Source organism: Nansenia antarctica, assembly GCF_963989245.1.
Source record: "Nansenia antarctica genome assembly, chromosome: 4".
NCBI classification, from domain to species: Eukaryota; Metazoa; Chordata; class Actinopteri; order Argentiniformes; family Microstomatidae; genus Nansenia; species Nansenia antarctica.
This window is the reverse complement of record NC_137689.1, coordinates 13,567,716-13,595,344: the sequence shown is the minus strand read 5'-3', so window position 1 is coordinate 13,595,344 and position 27,629 is coordinate 13,567,716. Positions and strand designations below refer to the sequence as shown.

General features: G+C 45.1%; 1 protein-coding gene across 1 annotated transcript in view; it reads left to right on the top strand.

The window, feature by feature from the left end:
• Positions 1 to 27,629, top strand: part of fam189a1 (family with sequence similarity 189 member A1) — a gene marked incomplete at both ends in the record, with an annotated part of 86,614 nt that overhangs the window by 53,178 nt on the left and 5,807 nt on the right. The window contains 4 exons of the mRNA XM_080528715.1: positions 15,398 to 15,508; positions 18,856 to 18,987; positions 22,071 to 22,178; positions 24,905 to 25,065. Of these exons, the coding sequence (XP_080384841.1) occupies positions 15,398 to 15,508; positions 18,856 to 18,987; positions 22,071 to 22,178; positions 24,905 to 25,065 (512 nt within the window). The remainder of the gene's footprint in view (positions 1 to 15,397; positions 15,509 to 18,855; positions 18,988 to 22,070; positions 22,179 to 24,904; positions 25,066 to 27,629) is intronic.

The following is a 27,629-nucleotide window of genomic DNA, read 5'->3' as shown; positions in this document are numbered from 1 at the left end:
TGTCTTATTTCCGTCACATAAAATATTCATGATTGCTTTTGAATTTTTTTATCATCAATTCTGACCATGATTGTATTTGAATATATGCTTCCTGAAATATCTGTTATTATACAACAGTTAGTTCCGACCCAAGTAATTTGATTGGACAAGAGGCATTCCATGAGTGCCAATATACAGTATAACAGCACTGGGACTTTTAACTATATGTATCACTCCGCCGCACAGGTATTCTATTAAATGACCGTTAATTAGACTACATTAACGGTCGTTATCTATCAGATTATCTATCAGTGTGTTGGTTTCAAACAAAGATGGATATATTTCCAAATATAACATTTGAGTTAAATTATGAATGGTCATCAGAAGAGGACGAATGTGTTTTGCAGGTCTGAAAGCTTGCAAAAAAAGTTACTGGAGACCATCCACCGAGAACAGGAAACGATGGAGCAATGTATCTCTCAACTCGCATTCACACATTCACCACCAAAGCGACTGTCAACCGAGTCATATTTCCCTGGTTGCACAATAAATGGAAACGTACAGATAAATGTACACGATACAAAGTAGCTAGCCTGTGGATGTTTGTGTCCAGGTTACTAGGCAACAGTCCAGTTGTAGTTCAGTTCCGGAACAATTTTTTGTTGGTGGAGCCAAAATAAATGATTAAATAAACGAACAAATCATAATCTGTTGTCGCTTATTACTGTTAACTAATACATGGTGCTGAAGAACTGTTGTATAAAAGCAATATCACACTCGAGGTCGTGCTGTTATACTGAATATCAGCACGGCTGTGATTGTCTTCGGTACTCGGCCTGCGGCCTCGTACCTACGACCGCATCACAGACTCCGTGCTGATATTCAGTATAACAGCACTCCCTCTCGTGTGATATTGCTTAAATGTCATAACTTATTTAAGGTCAGACATATTTCCCATGAAAAGGCTGAATTAGCTCAGATTCTTCAGTTCCCAGCCCCAAGGCTGGTTTCTTGTGAGTGTCCTGTGTCAGAGGAGCCAAGTGAGGCCTCTGCATTACCCTGACATCAACATGTATCTCTGTGTCCAAGGCTGTGTACTCTGGGAGAAAACAGAGACACCCTGCACTCACACATGCAGTATTCTGCCTTGGTTTGGTTTGGGCCTATCTTTTATTTATCCAGTATTTATTCTGTCTGGATATCATTTCAAATAAACTAGGGTCTCATTACAGAGGATCCATTTAACATTCACTCATTGCTCCAAGAGCTATTCCATCAGGACCCTCAGAGGAGCATTTGGCTGGCAGATGGTGACTCTCTGAAACACGGGTTGTTTGTGCTAAAAAGTTAGCTAGTGCAAATCTCACTGACACACTCAGGATTCACATGTGCGTCTATATGTTTTGAGGTACAATACCATAGTTATTGTCCATTTGTAACTGATATTGTTTGCTGTCTCAAGACACCCAAAGACATACGTAGATTGCATATACACACATATTATGTCAATCTCTGTCTGGGAGAAGCACAGCGTCAGCTACAGTGCAGTGCAGCTAGAGCAGTGCAGGGTTAAGTGTGCTGCTCAACTGTGGTGTTGGCACCTGAGTTGTTGATGCCAGCTGCTCTCCGGTTGCCAGAGTACACCTCATCAGTTGTCTATTGTTTTATAGTGTTTTATATTGTTTTATATTGTTTTATAGTGTTTTATATTGTTTTATATTGTTTTATATAGTGTTTTATATTGTTTTATATGGTTTCATATTGTGTTTCATATTGTTGTTTTGATTGTTGTCACTGTATATGTTGATGCCTTGTCTGTCAGGTCTGTCATGTCGAAGAGGACCACAGTGGAAATAAGTCTCTGACTTTTCTGTGTTTTATCCTCGTTAGTTATTGAGTGTCACACTGTGATTTTATGTATGTGTCTATTTTTAACTTTCAAATTAAAAAAAAATATTTATAATTTTTGGGATTTGAACCAGCAACCTTTGGTTACTAGGCCCTTTGGTTACTAGGTTCTTTGGTTACTAGGCTCTTTGGTTACTAGGCTCTTTGGTTACTAGGTTCTTTGGTTACTAGGCCCTTTGGTTACTAGGTTCTTTGGTTACTAGGTTCTTTGGTTACTAGGCTCTTTGGTTACTAGGCTCTTTGGTTACTAGGCTCTTTGGTTACTAGGCTCTTTGGTTACTAGGCTCTTTGGTTACTAGGCTCTTTGGTTACTAGGCTCTTTGGTTACTAGGCTCTTTGGTTACTAGGCTCTTTGGTTACTAGGTTCTTTGGTTACTAGGCTCTTTGGTTACTAGGCTCTTTGGTTACTAGGCCCTTTGGTTACTAGGCTCTTTGGTTACTAGGCCCTTTGGTTACTAGGCTCTTTGGTTACTAGGCTCTTTGGTTACTAGGCCCTTTGGTTACTAGGTTCTTTGGTTACTAGGCCCTTTGGTTACTAGGCTCTTTGGTTACTAGACTCTTTGGTTACTAGGCTCTTTGGTTACTAGGCTCTTTGGTTACTAGGCTCTTTGGTTACTAGGCCCTTTGGTTACTAGGCCCTTTGGTTACTAGGCTCTTTGGTTACTATGTTCTTTGGTTACTAGGCCCTTTGGTTACTAGGCTCTTTGGTTACTAGGCTCTTTGGTTACTAGGCTCTTTGGTTACTAGGCTCTTTGGTTACTAGGCCCTTTGGTTACTAGGCCCTTTGGTTACTAGGCCCTTTGGTTACTAGGCCCTTTGGTTACTAGGCCCTTTGGCTACTAGGCCCTTTGGTTACTAGGCTCTTTGGTTACTAGGTTCTTTGGTTACTAGGCCCTTTGGTTACTAGGCTCTTTGGTTACTAGGCCCTTTGGTTACTAGGCCCTTTGGTTACTAGGCCCTTTGGTTACTAGGTTCTTTGGTTACTAGGCCCTTTGGTTACTAGGCCCTTTGGTTACTAGGCCCTTTGGTTACTAGGTTCTTTGGTTACTAGGTTCTTTGGTTACTAGGTTCTTTGGTTACTAGGCTCTTTGGTTACTAGGTTCTTTGGTTACTAGGCCCTTTGGTTACTAGGCTCTTTGGTTACTAGGCTCTTTGGTTACTAGGCTCTTTGGTTACTAGGCCCTTTGGTTACTAGGCCCTTTGGTTACTAGGCTCTTTGGTTACTAGGCTCTTTGGTTACTAGGCTCTTTGGTTACTAGGCCCTTTGGTTACTAGGCTCTTTGGTTACTAGGCTCTTTGGTTACTAGGCTCTTTGGTTACTAGGCTCTTTGGTTACTGCGTGCCTTCAGTACAGGGCACTTTCATGCTAGTGAGTTGTATAGGGTTACATTAAAAAAAAATATTCCTTCAATCTTTTAAAACAGGAGTGAAAAAGGGAAAACCATGTGGCCAGTATTAAGATTCTCTGAATAGCTCAAAAGAAAGACACTATTGTTTGCCCAAATGGCCGCCACTCTACTGTACAGTATATAGCAGTTATTTCTGACTGTGTGAGGCATTTATCTTCTGCCAACTTGGCATTAACTTTGGGTCAGAGTCATTTTCACTCACATTGGCCTCTTTTCATCCGCAGAGGCCATTGCTGCCTATCTCTGTTATCCATACAACTAGAGTGGCTGCTCATTTACCACGAGGACATACATTTGCATTTCTCCCCTGCAGTGCATTAGCAGTCACTTCTATTAATTCAAAGTATCTAAGTAAATTCGACGAGCCCAGGGAAGGGAAGGGAGCGATGCATTGCACAGAGGAATCATCGTTTAGTGTATTAGAATCCTCTAAATGATGCTGGTTTCTGTCATTTTCAGTAATTAGGGAGTTGTGAAAGGCACTCTGTTTTATAGCTCAGGGCTTTGGTTTTTTTATAGCTCTGCCAAGACAAAGGTATGACAGCGTGTGTTCCCACTCACTGCACATTAATCGCATGCACACACACAGGCATACATGCACACATACGCACACACACACACACACACGCACACACACACACACACACACACACACACACACACACACACAGTGTTTGACTTGACCCAGATGGAGAGACGTTGTAGGAGACAAGGAGACGAGTAGGAGATGTAGCTGGCTGCCGTGGAGACGGCCTCAGAGGACTGGATGTCAGGAGCGGCTGAAGTCACAGAGAGAGAAGCGCTGTGTTGTGATCAGTGGTAGGCCGGGTTGAAGCTTCTAGGTGAACTGCTTTCATTGGTTATCTGACATGTGACAGGGTGAAAAAGTCCTCAAGTAGGGCAATGTAATTGGCAACAGGTTATTAAAGTGCAGATTGTACTGTGTGTACAATGTGTCATACAGATTGTACTGTGTGTACAATGTGTCATACAGATTGTACTGTGTCTACAATGTGTCATACAGATTGTACTGTGTGTACAATGCGTTATACATTGAAATCTGAAAAAAGTTTTGAATGGCTTATTTGAACAATTCAGGTTTTTTAAAAGACGCGTTTTGATCATTTGCGCGGCTTGAGAATTGCCAACATGTGACCCTTTTCACCGGACCGTGTCACATACTGTATTCTACGAGCTATTAGTTGTAAATGAGGGATCCATAAACTATGGATCTGGATCTGACTAAAGGTCCAGAAACTCCCCGGACACAGAAAGGAGGGTCAGGCAGAATGTAAACATGAGTCTGTGTGACCAGCTGAGTCAATGACACGGAGGAAGGACACGGAAGGAGGGCAGTATAGTAATTAGTTGCCACTGTGAGCATCAGTGGCCTGGAACTGACACTGGAACTCCTCACCTCTCCTTGACCCCCACAGAGGGCAAGCAGCTGCAGTCTAAATCCACAGGATGGGACCTTGTCACACCCTAGCTATCTCAGGCCAGCCCGCTGGGCCATCCAGCACTTAACAGTTTACTTCACAGTGTGGTTATTAATGTTGGAGGAAAGTAACCCATAAAAGCCAGCGACTGATGTAAGCGATGTTGTGACACTATGTTGACGGACACGATGGTTTATAAAACTGGGGCTTTGCCCAGTTTCCTTTTATGAGGCCAATGTACAGTATGAGCAGAAGTGGCTTTAGTTCAGACAGTGGGAGAGGCGGGGGGGGTGTCTGCTTTACTCAGATATGAGTCTGAGCCCTGGGAAATGTATTAGATATATGAAAGTATGAACTGCACATTCTATGTCAACGCTGGATCTCCACCAGACAACAATTACACTCACTTTCTCCCCCCTCCAGATAGTTGTTTCGCTCTTGCCCTTGACTGGATGTTACTAATGAGCTGTTTCAACATGGGTCTTGTTGCAGAGCTCTGAGAGAAAGCTCTCAGGCTAGCCTAGATGAGCTTTCCATGTTGAGTTTATAGCTGATAGATGATGAGGCCGCTTGGTTAGGGAGTAAAACAACGGAGATGAGATGAGATGCAGCCTGCTCTGCACAGCTCAGTTTAAGGAAGGATTATCCTGCTAGTTTTCTTGCACAGATTCAAGGACGTCTTCCCTTGGGATTTTTTTCGCAAGCTTTCTACTTGTTTCTTCTCTGTCTCTCTCCCCCCCCCCCCCCCTCTCTCTCTCTCTTGAATACACTTACTGTACATAAAAAATACAGGAAAGGGTTAGAGGGGTGGATAGAAAAAGAGAATAATAACGTGCATTTGTATGAGAGAGAGAGAGAGAGAGGGAATGAAATAGAAAGCTGGAGAGAGAGAGAGCATGTAGAGGGAACAGACAGAGCAAGAGATGAGGGCACTTGCTGCAGGAGCGCTTCTCAGCTGTGAGATAAGGCTGATGAATGATGTCCCCCCCAGAGCCCTCCAGAGCAGGAAGTGTGTATATCCGTATTCATTAGAATATGAATTAGACCCTTTATCTGATTAGTTTATCGGAGAGACCCTGATTATATGTTCTCAGAGCTGCCAGAGCCGGAGCAATTTTCATCTTATGTCACATATTATCCTGCTATTGTTCCCATGCTGTGTTTATGTGAGGACGCTCTCCAAAGAGTGGATGGTGCAGTCGGTTTTCTCTCTCCCATTGCCCTTCAGACTGGAGAAGGGACCGGTCGTCTACCTGATACCTGTGTATTTATCGGAGAAGAGAGAAGGAGGGTGTACTGTCCGTCTTGTCCTCTGTGGCACCGCACAATCCCAGACCTTTAGTACCATTTTTCACTCCTGCCCCATCACTTTCTCACTTTCTAACTCTCTCTCCTTCCTCCCACCTCTCTCTCTCTCACTCACTCTCTCTCGTTCTCTCTCACCCCCCCCCCCTCACTCTCTCTCTCTCTCTCTCTCTCTCTCTCTCTCTCCCTCTCTATCTCTCACACCCCCCCTCAATCTCTCTCTCTCTCTCTCCCCCATATCTCTTACTCTCTCTCTCTTTCTCTCTTTCTCTCTCTCCGTTCTCTCCTCTGTCCGCTCCCAGGTTTGTACCAGCTGAGAGACGGAGCCATTATAGCCCAAACTCATTACATCCTCCCACAGTGGGGGCCCAGGCTTGTTTTTTAGCACATAGAGGTCAGGAGCTGATTAAAAAGTTGAAAAGTGGAGGTTAATTACATGGTGACCTCTCCGGGCGATATGTTGCCCCTCTGTCCATTGTAATCAATGAGTCTTTCAGGTGGCTTTAGGCCGGCTCTGAAATGTGCTCCTCCTATAGACCAATTACCCAGAGCAGTCCAGATACCACACTCTGCCACCCTCTTCCACTGCCGTCACCTCAGCCCCCAGTGCTCTCTCTCTCTCTCCCTCTCCTTTCTCATTACCTGAAATGTTCATTATTAGCCAGTGTTCCAATATGCCGTTGGGATTTCTATGCCATTCGACCGTGTTCCCTCTTGTCTAGTGTTTGTCTGAGATACGGGGCGGCTGTGGCGCAGGAAGTAGAGCCGCCGTCTAATGATCGCAAGGTTGGCAGATCGGCGGTTCGAGCCCCGGCTGGCCACAAGTCGAAGTGTCCTTTGCTCCAAATTGGCGCTTTGGAATAGGTCGCTATAAGTCAGTCCATTTACCATTTACTATATGAAGGGATAGAATTGAGGTTGGTTTATGCCCAATGTTCACCTGTGTTCTTTGAATGCAGCTGACAGTTGATGGTAACAGTGAGTAGTGTTCGATCCCGTAGGTCAGTAAGAGGATTGAAAGTGTCCTCTGGGGATATGAGTGTCCTGGGATATTTCCACGCGCTGTCCTCCAGGAAGCATGGCATTGGGCCCCAGCAGATACTATGCAGACTGTGGATTCGCGCACAGGGCTGCTTTTTCACAGTGGGAAAGTGTTTGCTCTTCCCCCCCAGACTGCGCTGATAGAGCTCAGTGTGTAACTCGTCAGCATCTGCGTCTCTCAGGTAATGAATGGATGTCTAAGTGATTTGAAATGGTTCGGGTCTGTAGAATCCATTATGCCCGCTTCAGATTGACTTCCCGGACTTTTAGGAACAACACATCCTGAGTTTGTTTGGACGAAGGCGACTGCGTCTGGACCCACGACTTCCACTGATGTATCCATGGTGATGGAGGACAAACACACGCTGTGGGGCACGGCCGTGGTAACTAGATACGGTTGTGTGAGTGTGCATATCTTACAGGGGAGGACTGTGAGGGGAGCAAGGAAGGAAAGGGTTACTCCCTGCTATTTGAACCAGCTGCTGTAGCCCTCGGCTACCCCCGCTAATCAGACCGCAATAAACCATCCTTAACCCTCAGACTCCAATATTTATCAAGTCAACAGGGCTGATAGCACAGGTATTAGGGGGAGAACATATAAAAATGCTTTATTTTCTATGCCTGATCAAAGGCTATAGAACATGTTGTCTATGTTTAAGTGTTAAATACTTTCCTTACCCCACTGGAAATGTTCACATTATTAACATATTATTTATTATTATTTGCCATATAACAAATTGGTTGATATGTTATAAGAACATGTTTTTATATCACTTTCATTTCAATACACTTAAAAATAACCACTGTGAAACCACTAAAGACTGTTTAGCAGCCCTGCGGGGACATAGGATGGATGGGTCGGCAGCAAACCAAATCAAAAGGTTGGTTCCAAGAAGAACAACACAACAACATTGCCCCGATCTCTCCAGGCTGAGATAATTGAAAATAAATGATGTCTTGTCGCAGTGGTGCTGCAGACGAAATACTAATTTCTGCTGCAGTGGACTGAACTAGGCTCCTTCCTCTCCCCACCCAGCCCCCACCCTGTCTCCCCACCTTCTCGAGCCCTGGCACGGGGCACATGTCAACAGGTCATTATTGAATGGGTTAACCAAGTCAGAGTCCATTGTTTTTGCAATGTGTATCTTTTGGGGGGTTTATTTATCTTCCCATATCCCCCCTCCCATAGGTCAGAGGTCATGGAGAGGACAACACCACACCATGTCTAGGGCAGCCGGTCTGTGTTGTTTTATACTGTAGTAGGGCAGCAGGGATGTTTAGACTGGGCCTCTGTCTCAGTGCCTGGTTCTCCCCTTGCCTCGTGTGCCTGGTTCTCCCCCCTGCCTTGTGTGCCTGGTTCTCCCCCTGCCTTGTGTGTCTGGTTCTCCCCCCTGCCTTGTGTGTCTGGTTCTCCCCCCTGCCTTGTATGCCTGGTTCTCCCCCCGCCTTGTGTCTGGTTCTCCCCCTGCCTTGTGTGCCTGTTTCTCCCCCTGCCTTGTGTGTCTGGTTCTCCCCCCTGCCTTGTATGCCTGGTTCTCCCCCCGCCTTGTGTCTGGTTCTCCCCCCGCCTTGTATGCCTGGTTCTCCCCCTGCCTTGTGTGTCTGGTTCTCCCCCCTGCCTTGTGTGTCTGGTTCTCCCCCCTGCCTTGTGTGTCTGGTTCTCCCCCCTGCCTTGTATGCCTGGTTCTCCCCCTGCCTTGTGTGCCTGGTTCTCCCCCCGCCTTGTGTGCCTGGTTCTCCCCCTGCCTTGTGTGCCTGGTTCTCCCCCTGCCTTGTATGCCTGGTTCTCCCCCCTGCCTTGTGTGTCTGGTTCTCCCCCTGCCTTGTGTGCCTGGTTCTCCCCCTGCCTTGTGTGCCTGGTTCTCCCCCCGCCTTGTGTGTCTGGTTCTCCCCCTGCCTTGTGTGCCTGGTTCTCCCCCTGCCTTGTGTGCCTGGTTCTCCCCCTGCCTTGTGTGCCTGGTTCTCCCCCTGCCTTGTGTGTCTGGTTCTCCCCCTGTCTTGTGTGCCTGGTTCTCCCCCTGCCTTGTGTGCCTGGTTCTCCCCCTGTCTTGTGTGCCTGGTTCTCCCCCTGCCTTGTGTGTCTGGTTCTCCCCCTGCCTTGTGTGTCTGGTTCTCCCCCTGCCTTGTGTGCCTGGTTCTCCCCCTGCCTTGTGTGCCTGGTTCTCCCCCTGCCTTGTGTGTCTGGTTCTCCCCCTGTCTTGTATGCCTGGTTCTCCCCCTGCCTTGTGTGTCTGGTTCTCCCCCTGCCTTGTGTGTCTGGTTCTCCCCCTGCCTTGTGTGTCTGGTTCTCCCCCTGCCTTGTGTGCCTGGTTCTCCCCCTGCCTTGTGTGTCTGGTTCTCCCCCTGCCTTGTGTGCCTGGTTCTCCCCCTGCCTTGTGTGCCTGGTTCTCCCCCTGCCTTGTGTGTCTGGTTCTCCCCCTGTCTTGTGTGCCTGGTTCTCCCCCTGCCTTGTGTGCCTGGTTCTCCCCCCTGCCTTGTGTGCCTGGTTCTCCCCCTGCCTTGTGTGCCTGGTTCTCCCCCTGCCTTGTGTGTCTGGTTCTCCCCCCTGCCTTGTGTGTCTGGTTCTCCCCCTGCCTTGTGTGCCTGGTTCTCCCCCTGCCTTGTGTGTCTGGTTCTCCCCCCTGCCTTGTGTGTCTGGTTCTCCCCCTGCCTTGTGTGTCTGGTTCTCCCCCTGCCTTGTATGCCTGGTTCTCCCCCTGCCTTCTATGCCTGGTTCTCCCCCTGCCTTGTGTGTCTGGTTCTCCCCCTGCCTTGTGTGTCTGGTTCTCCCCCTGCCTTGTGTGTCTGGTTCTCCCCCTGCCTTCTATGCCTGGTTCTCCCCCTGCCTTGTGTGCCTGGTTCTCCCCCTGCCTTCTATGCCTGGTTCTCCCCCTGCCTTGTGTGTCTGGTTCTCCCCCTGCCTTGTGTGTCTGGTTCTCCCCCTGCCTTGTATGCCTGGTTCTCCCCCTGCCTTCTATGCCTGGTTCTCCCCCTGCCTTGTGTGCCTGGTTCTCCCCCTGCCTTCTATGCCTGGTTCTCCCCCTGCCTTGTGTGCCTGGTTCTCCCCCCTGCCTTGTGTGCCTGGTTCTCCCCCTGCCTTGTGTGCCTGGTTCTCCCCCTGCCTTGTGTGCCTGGTTCTCCCCCCGCCTTGTGTGTCTGGTTCTCCCCCTGCCTTGTGTGTCTGGTTCTCCCCCTGCCTTCTATGCCTGGTTCTCCCCCTGCCTTGTGTGCCTGGTTCTCCCCCTGCCTTCTATGCCTGGTTCTCCCCCTGCCTTGTGTGTCTGGTTCTCCCCCTGCCTTGTGTGTCTGGTTCTCCCCCTGCCTTGTGTGTCTGGTTCTCCCCCTGCCTTCTATGCCTGGTTCTCCCCCTGCCTTGTGTGCCTGGTTCTCCCCCTGCCTTCTATGCCTGGTTCTCCCCCTGCCTTGTGTGCCTGGTTCTCCCCCTGCCTTGTGTGCCTGGTTCTCCCCCTGCCTTGTGTGTCTGGTTCTCCCCCTGCCTTGTGTGCCTGGTTCTCCCCCCTGCCTTGTGTGTCTGGTTCTCCCCCTGCCTTGTGTGCCTGGTTCTCCCCCTGCCTTGTGTGCCTGGTTCTCCCCCTGCCTTGTGTGCCTGGTTCTCCCCCTGCCTTGTATGCCTGGTTCTCCCCCTGCCTTGTGTGGAGGATCTGATCCCTTCGCATGCTCCTTTCTCCTATCGTAGGTGTACTCTGGGCAGTGTCCCTTATGCAGGACAGCCTAGCACCACAGCTAGTCTTTGGGAACTTCACAGGCCTCTGTGTGTCTGTGAGGGTCTGCCTGCCAGCTAAGACAGATGTACCACACGAGGAATGCTAACGCTCCATCAACACTGCAATTAGCATGTTACATCTGACTGAGCTTTGGTGACAGGAGCTGCCTGCATGGCTGCTGTAGGGTGACATTCGGCTGCATGGCTCTCAGCACCATTTGAGACAAGTTAGCGACTTAGACAAAAGGGCCTTCTATGACGCATTCGTCCTCAGATAAACAGATAGATTTATGGGTTTGTTTTTCTGTTTGTGCCGTAGGGGGAGGATATGAGGAGGGTTAGAAAGTGGAAAGATATGAAGTGTCAAATGAATGGCATGTTTGATGCATTATTACTAGCTGCAAGTATTTGGTACTTATGTGAATTAGTTCCTTTACATGTATCGCTTATTTGCATATTGGACTGTGCGGTGTCATTTTGTGGAGAGAGTGTGTGTTGATGCTGCTGGCACTCTAACCACATTACAGACTGGCCTCTCATCACCACCTCACACAGCCCCTGACTGACTCTAAATCAATCATTACAACTTTATTAAAGCCCATTTCGCACATGAATGCAATGCAATCTGCTCCACAATCAAATACAGAAAGACAACGTATTAATCAAAGTATGTAGATACTAATACAATGCAATACAATGTATAAAACAATATAAAAGGGATACAAGAAGTAAAGGTTCTAAAAAACAAGCAAAAAGCAAGGCTGAAAAACGTACGCCGCTGTGGGGCCACACACTCGAGACACAAGAGACAAAGTCTACGGTACATGACTACGGCACTTCCTGTCGTATTTCAATTCCACGGCTCCCTTTGGACAGTCACACCATACCACTTCACATAAGGGGAATGACTAACCCAACGATTAGGGTCCTGGTGGAAGGTTCAGACCTTCTGCTGCGCGTTCTCTGCCGTTCTGACCCCCGGTCCACTGCAATGTGGAAACAACAGTGTGATATATACCACGGTCCTGGTGAGTGTTAAACGGAGAGGGTTACATTCTGGGTAAATGTCCTCCGTCTGAGAGTGGCACGTGCCCAGGCCTGGCAGTGTCTGTTTGGCATGCAAGGGGCAGCGCAGCAGTAATTAATGAGGGGCTGTTGAACAGAGCTATGTGATCCCACATGGTAATTATAACACAGCGCTGTGGAGCCATGCACTTTAATTAGCCCTAGAGACAGAGGCTACGTGGTGATTGAGGTCTGCAGGCCGCTCACCTAGCCAGGGTAGCCAACCAAGGCACAGATAATAAATACAGCCATCAATGGGATTTACGATGAGCCTTTCTATTCACTGTTATCTTTCTATTCACTGTTCCTTATAGAATATGATGAATAGAATGCACAGAATAGAAGGGATGGAATATATTTGATGAACGGAAGCAGATGTCAATCAGATATAATGAATTAAAGATGGGGAAAAGAACAGTATGGGATACTGTAGTTGTTTTTCCTTCATTTTACGTACAATGTTTGGACAGCATTTTGGCTAGGTTTGATTGACTGTAATGGAAATGTAACAAATTACCCATATGCTGTAGTTATCGATTGTAAACATGGTGATAAAACGGTATATTGTATACAATTTATTTTTCTTATGGAAATAAGGCAAATTTAAACCTGAATTGCTACTGATGGAGGTACTCATATGGTGAAAAATACAGTGTGTTTGATTGGTTGTGCTTAGCTGGCAATGAGGCGACCCCTGAGAGGTAGCCATTAAAAAGCTGTTTATGACTGCTGTTTTGGAGGAACATTCACTCTCCTCATTGTCAGCATGACACAATCTGCACCGTTATAGCCGTTGTCATTGCCTCATTTTAGTCTCAGTAAAGCAATTGATGTATTTTAAGTCAAATGAATCAAAATGTAATTCCCACTTGCCGCTCGTTTCCTTCTTGGTTAGGACTGAGGCGTCTGAAGCATAATGTGACTGTCACTTCCTCTGAGGGTGATTACAGTAATTGCAAACATCTAAAGCAGTCTTTTTTCACTTATCTGAACAATAAACTCATCATGAGGTTCTCAGTGGTTCACGGTGTGCGCGTGCATTTGTTTGTGTGTTTGTGTCACACACTGTGGGCGTGGGCGTGTGTGGCCGTGCGTGTGTGTGTGTGTGTGTGTGTGGGTGTGTGTGTGTGTGTGTGTGTGTGTGTGTGTGTGTGTGTGTGTGTGTGTGCGCAGGCAATGCAGGTTTCAATGACGTGATGCAATCAGCCTAGATTCATTAACAACATATGACTATTTAAATGCATTCAGGTATTCAGGCATATTACACATCAAGATCAATGTTTAGGAAACTATCTGCACATGCAACACATCTGTATGCAACAATGAAATGGAATGAATACATGTGTTCTGTACACTGACTATTTATTTCTCTCACCTGATTCTCATCGTCCTACTCACTCCTCTTTGTCTCTGTCTTCATCCATAGTTCTGTGTTAGCATGTCTTAAAGACCTGGTTATCTACTGTTGAAGAATCCCCACGGTCTAGTTAGTCTCTAGTTTTTTGAAGAAACAGTTTTAGCAGTGTTGAGGCTTAGTGGTATCGCTCTTATGCACACATGCACATGCACTCTCCCCCCGAAGGTCCTGGCTCTTCCAATCCCGGGTCTGCCACTCCTGTCCTCATCTGTTTTCTCAATGAATGGAAAATGACAAATGTCAAAAAAAAAGCTGTATTGTGTGTCGTAGGATGTAATAGTTAAAATGTGGCAAACTGTTTCTGTCAAGATCCTATGGGATTATGTACGTACACCAAACATTATGTCCCAGTGCACGTAGAGTCGGGCCTGAGCCTAGTTTCTCCTCCAATACTGTTGTTCACCTCCATCCCACCAATCAACCTTTCAATCTTCCAATTTTCTGCCATGGTGAAAAAAAGCACTTCAACTTATCGCTCCATCAGTTTAGTTCATCTTCCCCCCCTTCCCCCCTTTCCCTTGCTCTCATGTTTTTCCCTTCCCGCACTTCCTCTCCATCTGTGTGTGTGTGTGTGTGTGTGTGTGTGTGTGTGTGTGTATGTGTGTACGTGTGTATGTGTGTATGTGTGTATGTGTGTGTGTGTGTGTGTGTGTGTGTGTGTGTGTGTACCTCAGTTTCTAAGTGAAGTGTGTCTTCCCACATCCTGGAGCTGGCGTCCCCAGGTTAATGTCTAGAGCTGGCATCCCCAGGTTAATGTGTGGAGCTGGCGTCCCCAGGTTAATGTCTGGAGCTGGCGTCCCCAGGTTAATGTCTGGAGCTGGCGTCCCCAGGTTAATGTCTAGAGCTGGCGTCCCCAGGTTAATGTGTGGAGCTGGCATCCCCAGGTTAATGTCTAGAGCTGGCGTCCCCAGGTTAATGTCTAGAGCTGGCGTCCCCAGGTTAATGTCTGGAGCTGGCGTCCCCAGGTTAATGTCCTCACCCACGGTTGAATTCCCACTAGGTGGAGGACCACTGCTGTAAATCACATGGGGATGAACGAAGGCCAGGGTTGATATACGGCTCCATGCTCTGCCTGGGAGGGGGTCTGGCAGCTTTAATCTCCTACTATTACAGTTGAACTGTGATTTACTGGACCTGAAATGTTCTTGGTGTTTTTCCTAACAGGATTGATGTCCCAGCACTATCAGCTATATAATAAAGAGAATCGTTTTTTAATGGGGAGTAGAGGGGAGATGTGGGGGACAGCAATTGTGGTCGCGGTGCAGAGAGCAGGGATATTACTACCGTGGAGATCTATCAGCCTGCAGTGAAGCAGCGTTGATGGGAGATGGGTAGAGGATTCAGGAGAAGATTGGTTCTTCTACGTCGCCATCAGACGCCAGGGTTTCAAGTACAGTCTGCGGGTGCTATTCACCGGCAGAGACCTTGGGACCATTTGGGATGTCGAGAAAGTGTACTGTAACTGTGAAAACAGAAATGGTTTCTGTCACGTGATGTGAGAAGTGTGTTGTGGAAGCCAGACCATAGGTACTGTTAGGTGATGTTTGTCTTAGATGATGTTTATCTTAGATGAAACAGCCTTTTGAAACAGCTTATTGATTTTGGTGGTCATCTGTTCCGTCCTCCCCCCCCGTCCCCGTCCCCCCCGTCAACTTACTGTAATCAGTCAATCAGTCTGTATTGATTGTTGTTTACTCTCACTGTGCATACGGTGCATATGGGACACGGCCTGGTGGAAAGGGCCGCATGATGGCAATTCTCAAGTTGTGCAAATGAGAAAAAAGTTTCTGTTTTTATGTGTTTTCCGTTTTTTGGCATGTTATGAGAAAACTGTATCAAAATGAATGAAACAAACTAATAAACGACTGTAGAGCTCCCAGAGGACATGGTATTGTAACAGCCCTGTGTAGGACCCGTTAGCATCTCCGCCAAGCTCCTTAACTCTCTTGGGGCAGTATTCTAACTAGAGAGGCCGTTGGCAAGCAGGAGGTCCTGAGTTCGATCCCCGCTTATGACAAGCTACTCTACCCCGCCTCTCGTTCCAATATCCTTGTGTTTGTCCATTGTTGCTCTGTAATCGTTCCAGTCTGTTGATCCTCTCTGTTGATCCTCTCTGTCTTTCTCCTCCTAGATCACCTTCTTCATGCTGCTGTCGGCTGTGTGTGTGATGCTCAACCTGGCTGGCTCCATACTGTCCTGTCAGAATGCCCAGTTGGTCAACTCCTTGGAGGACTGTCAGCTGGTGAGACGCCCCAGGCCCCCCAGGCCCCCCACCCCCACCCCCACCCCCGCCCCCTCTGGGCTCTCCCGCCAGGGGAGGCTGGCAGAGGTAGAAACCGGATCAGATGGGCCTCATTGTCATGCATGGAATGGAATGAGGAATGGTATCAAACACGTGGGTCATGCCATACGTGTGTGTGTTTGACGCATTCCTCATGCCATTCCATGCATCACAATGAGCCGGTCCTCCGATCTCTGCCTCCACCAGCCTCCCCTGTCTCCCACATACAGGGCCAGTGAAGGGGCCCTCTGATGGAGCCTGGCAGAGGCCCTCTGAAGGAGGAGCTGTATGAGCAGCCTGGGCCTCAGTGCTGAGAGACCCAGCCACTCTGGGATCTCTCTCACTCCAACCTCATTAGGCTGCAGAGTGCCACCTCACTGTAAAAATAAATATTAACAGCCAGCCACTCCATGTCCTTATTAATATTAGGGCTCTGCGCCGTCTGGCTGGCTGATTACCCACTGGAGCTCACACTTTAATTATTAAGAAAAACATAATCATATCATAATGATAATCAGTCTGGGGCAGAGCTGTCTCCATTTGTCTGGGGGTGGCAGCTTTCATTATGATGGAAAACAAAAGTACATCTGCACATAGAAGATGCAGCAGGTAGCAGGATATTCCTTTTTCAGTTGTATTATAAATACCTGAGCAGCGGGGGGGGACACTTCTTCACAGCGGCGACGGCTGTTTCAGCTGAGGCTGGAAGGCTAGGAGCCTCCGCTGACTCCCAGCCACAGGGCAGCTCGTTTCACGTGGCACGGCCCAACTGGATCTCACTGTAGGAGTTTAAGCACAGCGTAGAGAGTCATAGCTCTGTAAGTCTTTCACTTCTCTTAGACTGACATCCATAAATCCAGGTCTCATTTGGTCTGTTTAATAGCTTATAAAGAATTAATCGAGTTCAGATTTGAACACATTTTTCATTACTATGATACACAGATCCTACTCTGAATAGCCCAGTGTGCTTGTATGCTGGCCATTGTGGTTGATGAATGGATGGCCATCACAGGATTATTTACTGCAACACAACAGCACAAACTCCCAGCCAGTGTTTATGTGAGCCCTCTGCTGTGTGGGGTTTTATTGGCACTGTGCTCAGTGCAGGCTGAGGCTCTGTATACAGTGTGCTGCATTCTGTAATCCAGAGCATGGCCCCTATTCTTTGCTCCATTCTACCCTTCTTCAACCCTAGCACGGACAGACCCAATGACAGGGACTCCATCCATCCCGCACTGCAGATAAACAAACAATGTTTATTCTTCACATTTTGCAATAGTGGAAATTCCCCCCAAATCCATCAAGCAGAAAACACAAAGGAACGCATGTCACAAAAACGATTCGGTTTCTTTTCGAATTAATGAAGCAATAATAAATTATGATAATATCATGATAAATATGATTTGTATAGCTTGCGGAAGATCTGGCCCCAATCACGTAAAAAGGTTTTAAACCTCCAGAACCAGTAAAATCATAACTAGCTTCTAAAAGACATTCCACTGCCAAACAGACTTGACCCTATAGGCCTAGCTAATAAGCCATGCTATTTAGTCATTGCTAGCAAGCTACCTTCATTTGAATTAATTTCCATTCCTTGTTCAGTAATAATAACTCTGTATCCTCAATGGCGCCTCATGTGACCTTTCTCAATTCACAAAGGGTCTAACCAGGAGTCTATCACAAGGAACAGCCCTTGTTTTAGTCAACTACTACCTCAGTTCCTCAGTCATACGGCCATTCAGAAACATACATGAGTGGTGAATACATCAGACTGATGTTTGCATTTGAAGTCCATAAATGCCTTATTATAAAGGTTATTTGGAGCTGGACACACTGCCTAAAAACGTGCCATGGGTCATGCATGATACACCCTCTGACAGTCTTCTTAAGCACAAATCAGTCACTTCCAGGGTGGTCTTGCCAGACTGTTGGTGTTAAAACACCCACCGTAAGTGAATGAATGAATGAATGAATGATTGGTCTTTATTGTCATTGATATAGTACAGGTACCAAACAACGAAATTTGGGAGGGGGGGCTCCCCTGGTGCTAGGAAAAACAAACTAAAAAACAAGAAGGGAGAGGAGCTGGTTTACATAAATAAAGGCTACCGGTATGTACACTATCCACTATACTATACTATACAAATAAAACACTGTGCTGTACTCTATGCTATGCTATACCTATTCTAACATTTCCTATTCTCTGAACCTTATGTACCCTAGGGTTGTCATATTGCACATAGTGTTATTGCACATTCATTTAAAGTGTCGCAGTTTGCAGGCTTGAAATGTACACATTTGTGCCTCAGCACTACACCTGATTTCAATCCAGCAGCTGCCATCAATCCGTCCAGACTGTCCAGGGCCCAGGGCCCAGTCTGCTCACATGTGACTACTACAAAGTTTACGGTACTTCATGCGCCCCCAGAATTTCGATTGAGAGATTAATGGACTCAGAGATTAATTCAGGACTGACGTAGTCCTGAATAACCGTAGTGGCCAGGTAGGACTAGGTGTAGGGCCAGGCTAACACCAAGGCACAGAGATGTCACCTGCACCACTTAACCAGTTGACTACACTGATTAGCATATGAGACGAAGCTTGCTTCATACTGTACATGGCCCCTTGGAGACCATCCCCCCACTATGACTGAAATATTAATGTGCTTTCCTCCCTAATGCAATTAGCCCATGCTGGGTAAGTTCACGTCCTGCTTTCTTACAATCTGGGTCATGTAGTAAGGTATCTCGCTTGTAAACTCAGCTTTACAAATCACTGCCTTATAACCTATCCCTACTGTACAGTAGATCTGTCTCGTGTGATGAATAGACATAATCTGTCCCTCTACAGTGGATCTACTTAACTAACGATGACTTGCTCTCTGTAACCCGTCTTGGTCTGCACTCGCCAGTCTGCCTCGTGGGCGTCACAGGCGGTCATTTAGTTTTTGTTAAGTCTTTGGGTTTTTACATTTCTTTGGCAAAAGCATGCTCTGACTCTCTCAGATGTACCACAGTAACGTACAAGCAGCTAGTGAGGCCACACTCTCTCCTTCAAAAGAGACCTCAGTCATAGACCCGCAACTCCGTCTGCACCTGCTCATATTTTATACGGCCAGAAATGTCACTGTCAAATGTTGACAAGATAGAGATCTACAAAACAGGGTACAAGATGTTTCTAATCGTGATGTGAGAGAGATCTACAGTAGAGGGAGAGATCTACTGTTCAGTAAAGGCGGGTAAGCGAACTGAGTACTAAACATTGTACCCCACCCCCACTCATTTACCCATGTCCTTCCTCTCCACCAGATTAAGATTGACCATGATGGTGTGTGTGTATGCTGTGAGCTGCAGCACCAGAGCTCCAGCTGCAGCAACCTGGGAGAGACCCTCAAGCTGAACCCCCTGAGGGACTGTAACACCATACGCCTACGCCTCAAGGTGGGTGGGGATGTGGGAGTCTGTGTCAGAGTGTGTCTGTCAACGCATGTGCCTGCAAATGTCATTTCTTTGTTTTGATACACATTCGGATACATTCTATACAGATGTTGTGTGTATGTGTGGTGTTTTGAAAGATACATGTTTTATAGGTGTTGTACAGTGTGCTTGTTGTAACCCAGCCAGCAAGCTTGTGGGTAGCCCATGAGTGGCCTGCTGTCGGCAGAGTCAGTGGCCCTGTCGGCATGTCTACTTTGCAATGGTCCAACAGTGGCAAGCCACCAACCTGAACTGTGGTCCATTGTCACACTGACATCGGCTAGCCGTGTAGTCATACCAGTCAAAGATGGCAACTGACCTGGTTGGCAAGCCGTCCCCTGCTCCTTTGCCATCCTCCTCTTACTCTCCTCCCCTCCTCTTCTCACTCTCCTCCCCTCCTCTTCTCACTCTCCTCCCCTCCTCTTCTCACTGCACTGATAACATTTTCCTGAGATCTGCACAAATTTTAGATTTTTTTTTAGCCCATAGACTCAGTTCTGTTTGTCTCTTAACCTTGAAAGCAGTCTACACAATGGTTCAGTTTGTCTTGCCACTGTCACCATTTTGTAACCGTAACATATTAATAGTAAATCTTTCCCCAATTAGCTTTTGTTAAAAAATAAAAAGCCTAAATCATCTCAAAGCATGGGAGGCAGTGTGTTAGGGTGGCCCCCTTGTCACTAGTCACCAGTCTGCGGACTGTAGTCTCTGACATATTGACGCCTACGTCATGGAGAGTGTTCCTGATCAGTGGGACAGGTGTGTTGGCATTTTTATTAATTATGGAGCATTAATTATTAATCAACTTTGCTTTTTTCTATTTTTAATGATATTCCAAACTATTGATTTTGGTAAGCCTGAGGTTTTGGGTAGGTTTTTATGTCCTCATGTTGAAAAACATCAATAGCAGACTCCGAAGGCAAATGCAAAGCCTAGAATCAATACCTGTCTGCACAAATGATGTGATGGAACACACCTGACTTACCAGAAACACCTGTCAAGTCAATTGTCCCATTACTTTTGGGTACCCTGAAATAGGGGGACTATGCATAAAACATGTTGTAATTTCTGAATGGTGAAACTATTATGTACACAAATACCCCCAAAAAACTGAAAATCGCTACTTTAACGTCAACGTAATTGTTTGATTTCAAATACACGTTTTTGGAGTGCAGAAAGAAGAAGAAAAGATGCTTCACTGTCCCATTACTTACGCAGGGCACCACTGTATATACTGATACTGTATATACCGTTACTGTATATACTGATACTGTACTGATGTCACTTGTTTAGAACTTGCCATAGAACTTTAAATGTTCACACTATTCACACTTTTTAAATGTTATCTTTCTAAATGGCTTTCTTGTCATTGCATGTAATATTGAGTAATGAGTATAGAAGGAGGATTCAGTTAACTGCTGAATTCCAGCGGGGAGTCTCTCACCTTGGTTGTCTAATTCCCTGACCTCAGATCAGCTTCAGGCAGGATTGTTCAGGGAGTTTAAACACGATATGAGCAGCCTATTAACGGCTTCCTTAAAGGTATTATTACAGTTGCAACCCTGACATGATTTACCACGTTAATATGCAAATGCAAGTTAAGTAGGAAAACACAGCAGTAACTTATCCTCACATGTGCAATGCAGGTGCCTTTTGTTTTTACAGTAAAGAAAGTTCCCAGTTTCACAGTTAAGATCCAAGCCTTCCTGCTTCTGACATGTTTGAGCTCTGTGCAGCATACATATCGGTACACTTCACATTACCCTGATTTCATATAATGCTCAAACATATGCAAGCCTAATGTACATTCACACAACTGACAACAATGAATAAGTTGGTAAAAAAAAAAAGATGTGATGAAAAACATCATATCATGGTAGATAGTCAGACATTCATTGACCCCAGAAAAATACCATATGACACAGTAACAGCAGGCCTGATGTTGAAACTGGTCTTGGCTTAGTAACTACAAGCTAACAAGGAGGTTGATTTTAAGTCAGTACTTAATTCAGGTTGGACAAAAAACTGATGCCAGACCAGATGTAAAAACTGTTCTGGGCTCAGATGTAATTGTTATTGCATCTGATTATTTTGACGCTAGCCTACAAAGGAAGGCATTTTATGTACGGTAGTTTGTTTTGAATCTCCACTTTTATTATAGTTGTTAGGACAAGATAAATAATGCAGCTTTGTGAGCCAACTAGAAAATAATGATTAGCTAGATGTAATTCAGGTGGACAGGTCTACCTACCTACAGTATTAGCACTAAAAGACTTATGCTTGTATCTGTTCATATATATTACTAGGTACACTTTACTAAACCTTACCTCTTCTGACTACTCCTCCTCTGAGCTCCTAAACACTGTCTCTGAGGCGTGCTCTAGACACTCAGATCATTACCATAACCTCAAGTATGTTAGAATTTAGTTGCCTCCCAATGGTAATCACCAGTCAAAACAAAAACTGTTTCTCCCATAGCGGAAAAAATAGAGCTTGAGAACATTTCTGCAAAAGATCCTGACCAGTGTGTGGGTGTCTCTTTTCATAAAAAGATATTGCAAGGAACAATATGAGTTGCAGCTGACAGGAGCTCAAAGCAGCCAGACTGGGCTGCTGTTGGTGCCTTAGAGGTTTGTATGACTTGAAGTGTTCATATTTGCTTCATACCCACATGGCTTATTGAGATAAAGAGGATGGAACGCTGAAGAGACGGCAGGAGATGATGTGTGTGATGTGCAGCTAAGGACTGGTTGGATTGTTCTGACATTCAGGGGCTACATGTGCTGTTTGTAGTGTGATATCTATCTTCCCTCTGGAGTGCCCCACCTGCTGGTATTTACTTTATTGTGTTGCCCTAGCGATGGCCTCACCATTGTCTTTGTCACCTTCACCGCTCTCCTCCATTTGTTGCCTCTTTTTCACTCTCTCTCTCCCTCTTTGTTCTCTAGCTGTATTCATAGCTTATCCTTCCTCCCTGCAGCGCAAAATGTAACCCCCCGCCCCCCTCTCCCTCCTCTCCATCTCTCCCTTTTCCCTGGGTGCTGCAGGAGCTCCTGTTCAGTGTGTGCGCCCTGAATGTCATCTCCACTATCGTCTGTGCCCTGGCCACCGCCATGTGCTGTATGCAGATGGTCTCTGCCGATGTGTTGCAGATGGTAAGTGTGATGGAGGGAGGGGGGAACACAATGTACACTTTGTCTTTGGCTGACTCGGATTGAATGAGTGTGATCTGCAGCCTTCACAAGCCTATCAGAACAATCATGAAAGGTAAACACGCCTGGTCTAATAACGCTGGCTCCTAATCCTCAGCCTCAGACTGTGGCCGCCGCTGAGGTTCTGTATGAATCCTATCGGCGTGACCATCTTGAATTGTGTCAGCGTGGCCTAACGTATGTCAACACACATGATGAAGGGCACCTATCACATCTTAACCGTTTAATGTTCTTCACACTTTTCACAATCTGTACACTGAACACTATGGAGAGTTTGGAAGGGAAATGCTCCCTCGCCGTGGTTGTAATGTGTCCCCTGTAAAAGGCACGCTGTCCTTAAAATGACCCTCTCTCCACTACGACTGGAACAATGTCTCTGTTCCCAAAACCTAAATTGTTCTCCGTCATCAGGGAAATCAACATGGCCATGCTCTGTGTGTCCTTCTGAGCAATGGTTTCAACACAGATTGACTTCCACTTCGAGTTAGATGACAGGTGGAATGGTAGTATCCCCACTGCCAAAAGAAAACCAACAAATTGGAATGGCTACAAAGATTGTCTTCACCCCACATTTCAATTGTATTTATTCATTCATTGTCCCCTACAGGGACTGTGGATCTGTCTCCCTCAGTTAGTATGTTGCTCACTGGGTGAATTTTAAACAAACATGGGCGAATGATGCATCTTGCATAGAGATCCACTTACAAAGTTACACTGATTGTCCCAGGGGGGGTGCTGTAGTAAACAACTGAAATTCCCAAACGATACTGATTGGCCCAAGGGGATGCTGCAATAACAACTGAAATTCCAAATTTCAGCATAAGCATTATCTTCTGTCACGTTTGAGCTATAGTCAGGAAAGTTGGTACACATTTGCAGCCCCTCATGAGCAACACGTTTCCCATATAGGCCTATATCATTTAGATACCGGTACTTACAAATTAAATGTCTTGCCACATCCCCTGAATTGATGCTGGCTGCATCTATATGCCACACATCGTGCCATTGTTAATAGACGTATTTAATGTGGGGATGTTTGTTTTTGTCACTCCAGTATATACTGTACATCTTTGTGGTGGAAACCAAGGTGCAAGGAGACTTGAAAATGCACACCCAACATGAGTGTTATACTTCAGTACATGGTAATTGTACAGTCCAAGTGTGTGATATTATGTTACGTTGAATTATGCTTATGCTTATGTAAAGCTATGGTTATATGGTTAGCGATGTGATATTAAATGTGGGATGAACCTTCAAGGCCCATGTTGTGTATGTAGGGGTTCAAATGTTTTGGAAGATATAGAACACAGGCAATTATTCTTCCACAAGACTTATATCAGTATAAATGTCCCTTGTCTGCCTATAAAATGCATCTCACTATAGAATGGTCCATTATCTGACATAGTGTACCATTCATAGAGCTAACACATTTTAATTTTCAACAAAGGAAAACAAAATCAATTGTTTTTAAACTCTCTCTCTCCTTAATTCACGCAAACATACTATAGTGTAAGGCTGGGGCTGTGGTTGAGATGGGGATGGGGATAGGGCGGGGAAAAGGAGATAGGATAGGAGCAGGTAAAGGGCAGGTGCCTCAGCTCGCAAGAGCAGCAGGGGATTAGTCTCATCTCAGAGTGCTGGGTGGAAATGCAAGAAATCATTAGTGATCCCAGTTACACAGACATTGACCGACACAATGAGGTACATGCCCATTAGCTTAGAGGACCATTATACAGTGTATTTGCTGTTGCACCTGGTTCAGCTTCTTCATCTTAAATGGCTAAATAGTAATACATTCTGTTTCCCAAACATGTAAATGATGAGTGCAGATATTGTTACAAATAAAATGTATTATTTGGGAGGATTTTCCAGCCCTATTTTCAGCTATTTACCCTAGGGTAAATTTAACAAGGGTTCCTTTCTGGGGGGGAAAAAGAAACAATTCTCAATTAATTCAACACAATTGATAACTACTTGGTCTAAAACGGGTTTACATTGAATCATCATTATTATTATGATTATAATAGTTATATTATATTAGATCAGGCACATTTCTCAAAGTCATATCTGAACTTCAAAGCAGACAGGTTGAGTCTGAACTTCTCAATGGCATGTCTCATGGTGAGCAGGAGGAATGTGAGATGCGCCGCTGTTTTAAAAACACAGACCAGGAGAGATTAAACGTGAATGTGTAGCGGTAAGGTCACAGGAGGGTGAAGGACAAAGGACCTGTCTCCTCCTATCCCCAGTGCACTCAGAAATGCCTCTCAATCTGGCTTGATTCCCATTTCACAAGGAAAAATAGCAGCTCCCAGGAAGGTACCAAAGCTTGTCTGACTAACATTCAGACTTAACACTTATTGATTAAAACACCATTTTCCACCAGCTAGGTGTTGTGTCTGTCGTGCTTTGTTAGCCCTACCCTTGAAGACTAGGCACAGATGACGTATGCTGCTGCTGCATAGTTCCTTTGTCAACTCCATAAATAAATTGCATTGTGTAAATGAACGTTATTATGGACAGCCTCCTGTTGAAATTAACAAATCATTTTTTCACAGAGTAAAGCTTGAGAATGAGGTGAAGAGACAGTGGTGGTGGTGGTGGTGGTGGTGGTAATTATGGAAGACTGTATGAAATAGAATCTGTATTTCTGTCTTTGTTTATTTTAGTTCATGCCACACAGAGCACGAGCCCTGAGCGCCGACTGCATGACGCCCCACGGCACTATTCTGCACCAGACCCTTGACTTTGATGAGTTCATCCCACCCATCCCTCCACCCCCCTACTATCCCCCAGAGTACACCTGCACCCCAGTGATGGACGGACAGAGGTACAGACACACTACACAGAACACCTGACTTTAAAACCCTAAGCCTAAGCTGCTTCTCATGACATTACATGGCGGCTCTCTGAAGGACTGGGTGTGGTATCTCCTTCTGGTTCTGTTTGATACAGTACACTAGCTACAGTACCTAGTTTGATTCTTTATTGCCATTTGATTAGAAACCTATGTTTTGTGTGATAGAATGCATCAGCAGAGCATAACCTTTAAAAGATGTATTTTTTTATGTTTAAGTCTTTTCATACATTTTCTTTGTGGTGACTGTACATTAAAGGTGCAATCTATAAGTCAAACAAAGTGGGCTTCCGCCACTGTTTGGGGGAACAGCTGAGCGATGGGGCTGCAGAAATGTCTGTGAAATATCTATGAAATCTTAATTTCATAGACAGAGCCATGGATGCAAGGACTGACCATCCATGAGATAAAAATTATAGTTTTAACCATGTTTTGAAGCTATACAGTATTTGTTTACAATTGTATTGTTTACAAACAATGGAGTAAAACAAGATTATATGTTGGATTCGGGTGGGGCAAGACAGTTGAACTAAGCTCATGAGACATTTATAAGTAATATTCTTCAAGAATCACTAGATATACAGTGGGGGAAATAAGCATTCAACACATCAACAATTTATATAATAAACATATTTCCATTGCAGCTATTCACATGAAATTTAGACCAGACATTGGTATTAACTCAATAAACTACACAGCTAAAATTGTAACATTCAGTAGATAAAAATAATAAGATAATAAGATAAAATAATAAGATAAAATAAATAATAGAAAAAAATATATATTATTATTATGTATGTGTCATTATAAAATTAGAATTTAATTATTTTCTTTAGTGGAATGACACAGGAAAAAAACCATTTGAACACCGTAAGAAAAAAGCACCTAACCAGCTTTTGCCACTAATGAGTTCTCCTACCTGTGCTAATTAGAATCAATCGCCACAAGATTGTTGAGCAGCATAGTAATGGTACTGGCTACCGATGGATTTCTCAACTCCTAAATGTTCCTGTAAGCACCATTGGGGTCATGATCCGCAAGTGGAAGGAACATCAGTTGACCATCAACTGGCCACGCACAGCAGCTTCTCCTAAGATTTCTGACTGGGCAGTCAGACTCCATTACCTAAGAAAAGGCATCTTGTTTGAAGTTTGCTACAGAACATTTGGAGAAGCCTGTAGATTACTGAGAGAATGTAGTCTGCTCAGATGAGACAAAAATCCTTTCAGCAACAATTACGATACACCATGTTCGGAGGAGAAATGGCTCTGCATGATCCTAAAAATACCATACCTACAGCAGGACAACGATCCAAAAGAATACTGCAAAGGAGACTCTAAATTGGTTCAAAAGAAAGAGAATAAAGGTGTTGGACTGGCCTAGTCAATAGCCAGACTTAAATCCAATAGAAAACTTGAGGAACTGAATATCAAGATTCATCAGCAGGCCCCCCTGGAATCTTCAAGATTTAAAGACTGTCTGTGTTGAAGTCCCACCTGATCACTGTGAGAGTTTTTTCATACCGGAAGCCTCTTGATCCGTGTTCAATACTTCTTTCCTGCGTCATTCCCCTTTATTGCACATAACGTCTTTATAGATTGGTGTGTTGAATAGAGTGAAAAAAGCAGCATCCGCACACTCAAATCTGTGCAAAAATCATTAGTTTATTAATGATGATTAATTTATTAATAAGCTTTCAGTCATAGACCTTCTTCAGGCATTGGTGGATTGGTGTGTTACAATTTCTTTAGCTGTGTAGTTTTATTGAGTTTGTCTGGTCTAAATTTCATGTGAATAGCTGGAAATAATTGAATAATTTTTTTTAAATGTATTGAACACTTATTTCACCCACTGTATATCATTAATGTAAGAGTCCAAAAATGTACTAATTACAGAATCTTACTTTTCTGAGAAGCCCTTCGGTCTGTATAGCCACTCACAATGATAAATGTATATTGTCAGAATGTTCTACTTTGTTGAACATCAGTAACATCCATGGCATGGTGTAAAGTTGCCATTGATCCCCTTCCTCTATTAAGAGAGTCTGTATGATTTCAACCCTTGAGAGTATACTGTAGCTGTTTGGCGAAGAGCCATGTCTGGTTATCAATTAGGCCGTAAATATAAACAAGCAGAGGAACAGTTTATGGAATCTCCCAGCGAAGGGGGAGGGGAATGCCATGACATCATCATGCACTGGATGATTGCTTTAGACAGGTTGTATTTCATACTGCCACTTTAGATGAGGATGGAGATCTCATGCATATGTCAAATACAGCATCTTTAGCTATTTGTCACCATATGAAATGTTTCTATGTTTGTTTATTTTACACCCACATTCAGTAGCAGTCAGAGTGAAATCCATGGACATGACATGTATAGGTAATTATACCAAGTAATATTAGCATATTAAATGGATATGTACATCAAATTAATTGATACCATTTTGGTACAAGGACAGACAAGAGATCAATATAACCAACGACATTTAGGCCCAAAAGATAATAATGACATAGTCTGTGTAAACCAGGGTGCAG